This window comes from Oreochromis niloticus, linkage group LG13 (genome assembly GCF_001858045.2).
Source record: "Oreochromis niloticus isolate F11D_XX linkage group LG13, O_niloticus_UMD_NMBU, whole genome shotgun sequence".
Lineage (NCBI taxonomy): Eukaryota > Metazoa > Chordata > Actinopteri > Cichliformes > Cichlidae > Oreochromis > Oreochromis niloticus.
Window position 1 is genome coordinate 31,883,055 of NC_031978.2, and position 11,701 is coordinate 31,894,755.

The 11,701-nt window shown below is 39.7% G+C and overlaps 1 protein-coding gene across 1 annotated transcript; it reads right to left on the reverse strand.

The window, feature by feature from the left end:
• Positions 1 to 1,814: 1,814 nt before the first annotated feature.
• Positions 1,815 to 10,752, reverse strand: yipf4 (Yip1 domain family, member 4). Its single transcript, XM_003454996.5, has 6 exons — positions 10,547 to 10,752; positions 8,766 to 8,919; positions 7,989 to 8,160; positions 4,168 to 4,245; positions 3,967 to 4,080; positions 1,815 to 2,577 (listed from the first exon to the last, which is right to left on the reverse strand). Exons 1-6 carry the CDS (start codon positions 10,602 to 10,604, stop codon positions 2,440 to 2,442), a joined length of 714 nt encoding a protein of 237 aa, XP_003455044.1. The 5' UTR covers positions 10,605 to 10,752; the 3' UTR covers positions 1,815 to 2,439.
• Between the last annotated feature and the right edge of the window lie 949 nt (positions 10,753 to 11,701).

The window sequence follows — 11,701 nt, forward strand, 5'->3', positions numbered from 1 at the left end:
AAATTACCAATAATCATCCCACAGATGTAATATTATCTACAGCTACTTTTAGTACCATTGATGTTAAGTTAGACTCTTTTTCTCCAATTGATCTTTCTGAGTTAACTTCAATAATTACTTCCTCCAAACCATCAACGTGTCTTTTAGACCCCATTCCTACAAAACTGCTCAAAGACGTCCTGCCATTAATTAATTCTTCGATCTTAAATATGATCAACCTATCTCTAATAATCGGCTATGTACCACAGGCCTTCAAGGTGGCTGTAGTTAAACCTTTACTTAAAAAGCATCTCTAGACCCAGCTGTCTTAGCTAATTATAGGCCAATCTCCAACCTTCCTTTCATATCAAACATCCTTGAAAGAGTAGTTGTCAAACAGCTAACAGATCATCTGCAGAGGAATGGCTTATTTGAAGAGTTTCAGTCAGGTTTCAGAGCTCAGCACAGCACAGAAACAGCTTTAGTGAAGGTTACAAATGATCTTCTTATGGCCTCTGACAGTGGACTCATCTCTGTGCTTGTCCTGCTAGACCTCAGTGCTGCGTTTGATACTGTTGATAATAAAGGTGTGGAGCAGTGGGTTCAGGGCGTATTGTCAGGGGAGACTGAACTTCATCTCATGTCTGTGGAACGAGATGTAGTTAGAGCTGGATCAGGTGACCCTAAATCCTCCCTTAGTTACTTCTTAGTTAAGAAGTATTCTTCTTCTCTCACTATGTGTTTGTACACTTCTCTTAATTTAATCATATCTGTTATTAATCTCTGACTCTCTTCCACAGCATGTCTTTATCCTGTCTTCCTTCTCTCACCCCAACCAATCACAGCAGATGGCCCCGCCCCTCCCTGAGCCTGGTTCTGCCGGAGGTTTCTTCCTGTTAAAAGGGAGTTTTTCCTTCAGACTGTAGCCAATAATATTATTTTAGGGTCTTGACCTTACAATATAAAGCCCCTTGAGGCAAATATTTTTGTGGCACTAGATCAATTGGAAAGAAGTACATTAGTACATTTCTATCTTAATCCTTAATGACCCTAAACTGCTGCACTTACATTTTAAAGAATATTAAGAGTTACAATTACCTGAGTAGTTCACCTGAATACTACTCTAGTACCACCTCAACATTTGTAATTTGAAGAGCTACTTAGTGGGTCACCAAGAGAGATTCATTCCTCAGTTCTTTGGTATTTGACAACCTACTGATGATGAGCCTCAGCTTCACTCTTGTTTAGTTCTAATTATTCTTCTAATGTCATGTCCCAAACCGATAGCATACAGTAATTATCTGGCTGCCAGCCAGTCATATAAGCACATATTTACAGTTGCTTCTTCCACTAAAATTTGCCAAACTTACGGTATGTCATTTTTAAAGCGGCACTGGCCTAGTTAAGCCTAGTTATAGTTAGGGTGAGTTAGAGCTGTTTTCTTGTGTTGGCCTTGGCTCTCCATGAACTATGCTTCCTTCTGATAACATGTTGGCAATAAAAATTTTAAAAACTGACCTCAGCAGCCTCCTTATATTCCTTTTTCCAGTTTTATGTTAGTCCCCTCACCACCTAGACCTTTGTGGGGATGTAACAGAATTGTTACTCTTGGCTTTGTCATTTTTTCTTCTTTTCTACAAACATTAGAAACCCAATTGTAAGTACAGTAGTACTGAATAAGAACACTGCCTTAGTGTGTTTGACCCTACATTTCCAAATGATTGATGATTGTAAAGTTTGTAGGCAAATCTAGTGCTGCAGTATAGATTACTGTTCTGTTAAGTGTGACAAAGTTGGGTTTACTGTAAAGCAGTGATGAGTCATGAGACACCAGATGGTTTAGAGACAAATTAGTCTACAAATTTACTGTATCATTGATCAAACGAGTATAGTCCTGTATCAAAAAGACTCAGGGTTTAGAGAACAAGGCACCACATTTAGTAGACAATGGTTTATATCCTTCTGATTGCCCCATTCCACCTGCTTCCACTGCTGAAATCTATAAATTAACAAGTCTGTAAAAAGGGAAGAGCATAAATGAACATTTCTGATAGTAAGCTACAGTGCACAACAATAAGGATCAGCATAAACATACATAAATATTTGGCACCATATTGCTCAGTGTGATTAAGATTTGTAAAAATATGACATTAATTTCCAGGCCTGGACTTATTTCTAAACTCAAGAGCTACAGGTTTCCGCAGGGCTCTGGAACCTGTATTGCACTGGTGATTGATAAGTCTGCATACCAAAGTTTAAGCAGCAAAAGCATATGCACTTTATTGACCAAAGACACAAGGGAAAAACTATATACATTAGTATATATTCCCAACTTCCCCAACATCTAGAATAACAGAGTTTTAAAAAAAATCCTGGTTTTGTAGGTTTTTTTGTTTTTTCCCCCCACCCATGCTCCAGGGTAACTGTCCATGAAAAGGTCCACAGCTCCAGGTCATCCAATCACACTCCAGTATATAGTGACAGGAAGTAGATGTACAGTAGGAAAATGGGATATATGAGAAGGGGCTTCTTTGTTTTAAATTCATCTCCGACGAGCAGTGAAGCAGCACTGTACGCAGCCCAGAAAACTCCAAAAAGCTGAAAGATGAGAAGACATTTGTTCAACATGAAGAGCAAACAGCCACAGGGTGAAACAACTTCACTGCTTATCTAAAAGCTACAATTATTAACAGTTTTCTATCATGCTGTGGGTTATGAAAGACTCATTTAAAAGACAAGCTTGTCAAGAACATACTGACTGGAGCGCACAATTACAGCAATGCTCTAATTACCTGCTGATTCTAATGCCATCCTGCTCGGACATGACAGAATGTTGAAGTCACTGCTTGTTGATGTAAACTTCTCAGGCAAGTTTGTATCTCTGACTTTGCTTACATATTTCATGAATGCATGCTGAACCAAGCAGCGTATATTTTCCTTTAGAGAAAAGCGAGTGGATTTGGAACCAGGGGCCATGGAGGACTCAAACCATCAGAAATAATAAGGCTCTATTTTTTTATTCATACATTTCTATCTTCTTCTCATGAGGAGAAATGAGGAAACTGTCATAGGCGCATGAATTTCTGTTCAGTTTATGAAACTTTGTCTCCATGTCCACACTAATATGTTTTTGTTTGAGAACACATCGTTTTCTCTCCGTTGTGGCCTTCCGTCCACACTGAGACGGCGTTTTTGGTCAGGGAAAACTGAGCTCTCCAAAGTGGATACGCTGTTTTCGCGTCACAGTGTGGACTGCGAAATCGGAGGCTCTCAAAAACTCTGACGCATTTTAGTCATGTGATGCAGTCATGTGACCAATTCAACTAAGATGGCGGCATTACACAGCAGTTGTTTTGTTTGCTCTCAATTTTGACAGCCCCATTAAAGATTAATATCAGTTTGTACATGCTCCAGAAGACGCAATGTTTACTCAGAGCAACTTTGTACTCTTGTGTTACTCGCAGCAACAACTCCACCTCATTGTCAGTCCAGTTGAAAAACTTTCCTCGACATTTTGCTGCGACGCTTCAAAGAGCCAGAAAGTAAACGGCAGAAGGAAATGACGCAGGTCGAACCGTCCTACGTTTCACGCATGCGCATTACAGGAAGGTAAGTGTTTTCAGTGTGGACGAACTCTCGGAAACGATAGTGTGAATGTGAGCGTTTTTAGGCGTTTTCAAATTTATCCGGATCAGTGTAGACGCAGCCTTTGACTACAGCAGTCCAGCCTCCTTTTTGCAGCGCGCCCCCTCACTTACGCTCTACCCTGATTTGGACACCAGCTTACTAGACAGACCAGCTCAGCACATGTTTGAGCCGTCTCTGCTTCCTACAATCTTTACAAAATACCCATACTTGCATAACACTACCGATTTGCTATCATAATCATGTTCTTTCATTTTGCTGTGGCCTATGAGCCAGGTTGTAACATTGAACTTTTTAACAATGTGAAAGCAGAAGACACTTGTGTTTATTAAAGTGACTCACTTTGACTAGTGTAGAAACCACCTCGAAGCCTCCAATCACTAAGAGCAGAGGGGCTATGACGATGAGAGGAAGAAGGGAATACCCAATCACTCCAAGGACCTGACCATATGAAACCTGCTCAGGACAACAAAAGCATTTCTTATCCTCTGTATGTACAAGTTAGAGTTAGCTTCCAGTGCTGCAGGTGTCAGCTGGATTTACCTCCCCACCAAGAACACGAGCCAGCAGGAAGATGGTTAGTGATCCAAATATCCAGATGGTGATGATCCAAGACACAACCTGTGAATGCAAAGAATTATGCCATAGTCAGTTTAAGACATGACATTTTTGAACATATGTTCACTCTTCTGATTACTTCCACTAGGACTAATATGTGGAGGATCCAGCTAGCAGATTACATATATATGTCTGAGGCAGATGCATATAATATAGAGGATGCAAAGTACTGTCTAGTGAAGCTGCATTTGTTGGTCTACACTAGGGCTGTTCGATATAACGATATATATCAGATGACGATATAAAAACGTCTATCGTTTCATTTTACGCTATCATTTGTTTCGTGGTGTCGCAAAATAAACTGTTTACGGCAATATTTTTTCATTATTTTGATGGTCACTGTAGCGGCTATATGAATTTCCTAAAGTTCTCTCTTTCTCTTATATTTAATATAACCACACTACGGACGGACAAGCGCTTGTTTTTATGCGTTGTCGTTAGCAACAACGACGGTAAAACCACCTCGTGTCCGCTTGTTTATTTTCCACATAAACCTTTCACAATAAAGCTCAAGATCCTGTTGAGACTTTTCAAAATAAACTGAATCACGTGAAAGATGCAGAGTATTTACGGATGAGAAGCAAAAAAGAGCCGTCAGGTGCTAAAAAATAAACCTTAGACTCAAACGTTAGAACAGGCTTTTCCCCGCAGCACGCTGTGTAATAAATACTCAAAGAAAACGGCGGCCGTTACAACCTATGTCTAAAAATGTATCGTTTCATGCATCAGTTAAAACACTCGACTCCAGGTACGCGACGCCCAGCTGGAAACACTTCACGCAAGTCGAGCTGCCCGAGATTCACAGAATTTACAGAAAATGTTACATTTTTGTGATTTATATCGTTATCGGACGATAGATGTCTTAATATCGGGATATGAGATTTTGGTCATATCGCACAGCCCTAGTCTACACATAAGGACGTGGTTTGGTTCAAAGGAAAGGTTATATTTAATCTAATTAATTAGCACAACCTAGTCAAGTTTTCAATTCGTCATTTCCAAATGTCACTTCAGCCGTGTTTTTCATCAGATAACTGTCAAGAAGCCAGATGGGACTAAATAACAGAAAAACAAACTGATTTTATTTTAATGCTGGTTTTGAACCAACAGCATATACAAACTAAAATCAACTCGTCTTCAATGCAAACTTTTATCTTTGTAATAAAATAAATCAACTGCACTAAGTTACAAGATCTTCGCTCGCTCAAGCAACTCTGTACTCTGCTGGTACAAACAGTGAATCTGAGTTGGTGTGTACCTGACATATTTCATCTTACCAAACAAAACCAGGTAATAGTCATATTGGAATTCAGCAAATAGAGAAACAAAGCAGCTGATCATCACAGTCCTCTTCCACTGGGGAAATTCATTCAACAAATGAAACGTAACACAGGTCTACAACCAAAAAACTGCATGCGAGTGTTTCTTATAGATTTTTACTCGCTGAAACCGGGAAAATATTTTTAAAATTCCTTCTCGTCGCGTTTTCTTGCAAAACTCATGTTTTTAGTTTAATTGAGCGTAGAATGTTTAAACTGAAATCCGAGTCAAAAAACCATATCCCATAATGATTTCTTACATTGATGTAATATTTCTAAGAGCGAGACTCCAGAGAAACACAAACAGTGTTTGGACGTGTTGGGAGGAGCATCAAAGAGAAGAAGAAAAGCTTTCACAGACAAAAAGAGTAAACGTGTAGTGTTAAATATATCATGAAGGAATAGTCTTTGTTCAATCGTAAGAAAAATGCTGTTGTGCTTTTTTAATGTAAACTCTTTATGTTTTGCAAAAAACTGTACGTGATGGAGGGAGATCATTTTTGGATTCAGCACCCTAAAAACATTAAATTTACCTAAAATATCCCACGCAGCCGAAAAATATATAAATATTTTTTGCAGACCTGTGCAAACAGACTCACTGCTTCCAGTGCTCACCATAGGAATGGGCTTCTGGAGCTACTTTTGTTGTTCAGGAAGTAATCCTCGCTATTACAAGTAGGGGTGGGCGGTAGAAATGGAATATGGTAGAAATGATATGAATTTGGCCAACGGTAGAGATTTTGACTATACCGCTCTACCGCATGTTGATGATGTCATCAAGCTGCACCTGTTTTGATTGAAAGCATTGCAGTGGGTGCAAGCATGGAGCTTACACGTGGGGGTGGGATGGGGGGGGTGCTCATAAAGAAGACCGGTGCGACGCATTTGGACCTGGTTTGGGTTGAGCAGTCAGATGTTGAGCAGAAAATAGCAAATTATGCCAGACGACATTGATAGCTAAGATGGAGCTGTTCGATATAACGATATATATCAGATGACGATATAAAAACGTCTATCGTTTCATTTTACGCTATCGTTTGTTTCGTGGCGTCACAAAATAAACTGTTTACGGCAATATTTTTTCATTATTTTGATGGTCACTGTAGTGGCTATATGAATTTCCTAAAGTTCTCTCTTTCTCTTATATTTAATATAACCACACTACGCACGGACAAGCGCCTGTTTCTATGCGTTGTCGTTAGCAACAACGACGGTAAAACCATCGCGTGTACGCTTGCTTATGTTCCACATGAACCCTTCACAATAAAGCTCAAGATCCTGTTGAGACTTTTCAAAATAAACTGAATCACGTGAAAGAGCAGAGTATTTACGGATGAGAAGCAAAAGAGCCGCCAGGTGCTAAAAAATAAACCTTAGACTCAAACGTTAGAACAGGCTTTTCCCCGCAGCACGCTGTGTAATAAATACTCACAAAGAAAACGGCGGCCGTTACAACTTATGTCTAAAAATGTATAGTTTCATGCATCTGTTAAAACACTCGACTCCAGGTACGCGACGCCCAGCTGGAAACACTTCACGCAAGTCGAGCTGCCCGAGATTCACAGAATTTACAGAAAATGTTACATTTTTGTGATTTATATGGTTATCGGGACGATAGAATTCTTATATTGGGATATGAGATTTTGGTCATATCGCACAGCCCTAAGCAAAGAGATGGAATAATTTGTTTTATCACCTCAAAACGAAGCACGTTTTGGAATATGAGGAAAGTCAAAAACTGCGCCCTCCACAAACGCCCGGTCAGTCAAGTGGAAAGAAAAAAGGTGGCCCTAACACCAGCAGACTGATCTGTTCCAAAGGCACATTTTCCACTTTATTTTAAACAATTTAGAATTTTGTGTCGTGATATTTAGAAAAAGATCTGTTACATCTTAAAAGTTATTTGAAAAGTTTTCCAATTTAAACATTTAAAAAAAAAGTTTTGCACAATAAATATGCTTAAAATGGCATTCTATACTGTTCAGTCATTTTGACATATTTATACAGAAGTATATATTGCGATATATATCGTTACCGCAATATGGATTTTAGGCCATATTGCCGAGCCCTAATTACAAGTAAAGGTTTTGAGTTACTGGAGGCAAAACATTTGTTTTGTCTGGCTCCAGCAGAGACTGGACTGGAACCCACAACCAATCCACACAGATCTCAAAGTGCTGTGCAGCCCAGTGCACTGGAGCTGTTTGACATGGCCAATGCTTTTTGGGGCTTTAGTTCTTTTCTGGATTCAGTATGAAGCTACATGAAAGAAAAGCAGTAACATAATGAGCACTACTTAAACTCTTGTTTAACCCACAAACACTGGTTTCAAATGCCATCCAGGCAGGACAGATGACGATGGTCTTGCTGTAGTTTGAACATGTTTGAATGCAAACGACACAGCTGTGTTTCTTGTGTCCTCCTCACCCTGAACTGTCCATAGATGGAGATCATGGAGAAGAGCAGCACCACAGCCAGAGGGCCCCAGAAGTCCGGGTTGTCTCTAACCACCTGTCGGTTGTAACCCAGTGATGGCATTGGCATCAGCACACATCGAATCTTGTAATAGATATCCTTTATATCAATGTCCAGCTCCTCCCTGCTCAAAAAAAAGCACGACAAGATGACGTGATCATCACTGGTGTTAAAGTCAAGTCTAACCCAGTCAGTTTCAATGCTAAAGATCACAAAAACAGGATCTACAGATTAGCATGTGCTTTGAGCAAGCAGCACAAAGTGAACTGAACTGTTCAGAAGCAGTGGCATAATACAACTGTCAAGCCCTTCTATTGTTTTATTCCTCATTTCCTCTGATATAAATCTTGTTCCAATGGTGCATGCTTATATTAAGTATTATCAACATTATCCTCGTTCTGTGTACTCTGATCTCTGTGTTATTCCATAGAGAAGGAATATCTCTAACACAGGTATCTCTCTGGGTTTGGGTAGGGAATAAGTTCCCTTTAAGTAAACCTACAGTTTCAACATTTCAGTACAATTATAAAAAAAGCAGAAACATTTCACTACAAATACTCCCACTTATCTAAAAGAAGTCTATACAGTGCAGACTTGGATGACATTTTTTTGAAAGATAACCCACTATATAAGTTTATTGTAAAGATTAGCCAAGGTGATGTGAGTCATAATACAGCACACTTAAAGCACTACGGCTGTTCCAACAAAATAAAACCACCATGCACTTACAGAAGAGGTTTGCTCTCTTCATTGTCCTCTTCCTCCACCTCCAGCAGCCAGCCGTAGCCTCGTTGTCTCAGGAAGGTGGTGGCATACGGGTCCTTCCCACTGTCACTGCCTATATTCAGTTTAACATCTGGAGTGCTGATGGTGCCGCTGAGTTCTGAGGATGACATATTTGTTTACATTGTGTAATGTGTGCTTTTAGACTGGCGTGGCTGCAGAAATACACACTGCAAGTTTTATGACAAAAGAGCTTTGAGTCCACCACTATAACCAGTTCTTACTCTCAATGCAGCCTTACCAAGCTGACCAATAATCGTCCTCATTAAAATTAGGATGTCAAAGTAAACATTAGTGGCAGCTCCACTCTAAACATAAAGATTGAGACCGATGCAGGCAAAGGTTAAGTTTTTTTTTATAAGGAAGGTATTCCAGCGTGCTGCCAGAGTGCACTCGCCTGGCATGTTTAACAAGACCCTGTCCAATCAATGTAGTTACAAGTTACACACACAGGGGATGGGACTAGGAATGGAGAACCGGTTCCAGGGGTTCAGTTCCTTGGAAATGTTAGTCTGTTTATCCATTGATCTTGCTTACTTGATTGGAATTTGCATGTCAGAGGAGGAAAATACCAGCACAGTCTACAGCATGGATACAGACTTTTATTTTACTTTAATTTTTATTGCACAAAAGGGTGAGAGCGTGATGGTAAAATGGAAGATGCATCCAGGACAGAAACAGCTGCATTATGCTAATCAGACAGCAAGCTAACGCTAAGCTAGCCAAGAACCCAGAGTGGAAGCTGAGTGAACTCCGACCCCAGCCAAGCAGCCAGACCCTGAACTTCAACAGGCAACAAACAGCCTCCATTGTTACCTTCTGTAATGTTTCTGTACAGCAGAATCACTGTGGGGATCACGTTGAAGCGTCTTTGTACTGGTTTTCATTTTGGTTTGCTGTTTTCAGCTTTGTGTTCATACCTAAATACTCAGAGATCGATTACATGTGTGTCCTCACTAGGATAGTGCTTTGTGTTGATGTGTGGGGCTGTAGCCTCAGGTTTATATTGTTCAATGGCAATAATGGGACAATGTGCTCCACCCATTTTATAGAGTTGCATAAAATAACATTATTTTCTCCTTTGAGTAATAAAGTAACGTACTGCGTTACGTTTTATCCAAAAAGGTATTTTGATAATGAGACCTAAATCACTGATCCAAAATCACGTATGTGGGATGACATATAGTGACTATGAAAGCCATAACACGTGACCCATTCACAGTAACCACTGTGGACGGATGAATTGGGATGAGAGTGAAATGTTTCATCCCAGATAAAAGTGACCACTTATAGCAAGTCTGTCTTGACAAGCAGTGACTTTTCCCTTGACGTGGACTCAAACCCTCCACATCATAACAACAGCAACCAGACCCTCACACAGGAGAGACTCAGAGTCACTTACTCCATCACAATTTAAGCAGTAACATTTAATTTCTGGTTTAGCCAGTAAACTTGGTACTCGGTAGCTACGTTCTCCACCAGCCACGTATCAGCCCTGAAGTTATTTAGCAAAGCGAAACGACAGAGTGTCTACCTGTGTATTACTGTGTACCAATTACTCAGAAAAGCAGAGTCAGCCCACAGCAAAGTGCTGTTTCTTAATGTGGATTGATCTACACCTGGGTATCTAGTCTAACTCGTGACAGCTAAAATAAACGACGTGAGCAGGTACGAGGCTAGCTATTTTTAGGCCTGCTAGCTGTGTAGCTCTGCTAGCGATAGCCTACCTTCAGCCTCTGTCGAAGACACGAACGTGAAATCTCCGTTGGTGGGAGAGAACTGCATGTTTCAGTTTCTATTACTGCCACACGCCTTGGCTCCACAGAAATTGCATTTAGTGACACGTTAATAAAGCTGTCATTAGTCACAACTCCTCAGTGAAGTTCAACTACCGCATCTTGTTTTCCTTCCGACGTTGTGCGCTTGGACGTAAGCAGGAAGTGCAGATGATGCTAGTAAAGAGGACACGTCTTGTGATGCATTCAGGTCAAATTATGATGGTCGGAAACTATCAGAAAATCTTTGTTATGCTCAGTGTGCAGGGGGTTACGGAAGCGTAGAGCTGCCACCCAGGCAAAAGAAAAAAAGAAGTATATCACGTTATAACGTGAAAAGTTTATTGTTCTAACAAGATACTTTTCACGTTTGTACAATATACTATCATGTTTGTACAATATACTTTTCACGTTTGAACAATATAATATCACGTTATTACAATATGCATAAATATCACGTTATTACAATATAAATATCACGTTCGTACAATATAAATATCACGTTCGTACAATATAAATATATTGTACGAACGTGATATTTATGCATATTGTAATAACGTGATATTATATTGTTCAAACGTGAAAAGTATATTGTACAAACATGATAGTATATTGTACAAACGTGAAAAGTATCTTGTTAGAACAATAAACTTTTCACGTTATAACGTGATATACTTCTTTTTTTCTTTTGCCTGGGTGGCAGCTCTACGTTTCCGTAGGGGGGGTGGAGGGTAGGGGATCCACAAAAATAATTCAGGAACCACACGTGGTCTTTTATACTCTAAAGCCTAGTGGAGTATTTATGTCAGTTAGATTATAGATTGATTATAACTTCAACTAAACGTCAGAACTTGACAACAGCCTTTAATAAAAATTTGTAGAGTATTTTGTTAATGAAGTTAATGTACGCCTAATTCTCAGTCTCACGTTTTCCTCTTCAGACACATGTGATCGGTACAAACTGCTAAATATCCCACTTAATACCCCTTAAATCCTGCTCACACAGTGCGAGTAGGATTGTGTCACTTAACGACATTAGGGCTATGAAAATCCATCAGAACAAAATGTTGTTAATTTGAAAAAAAAAAAAGAACACTGCCCCAAGTA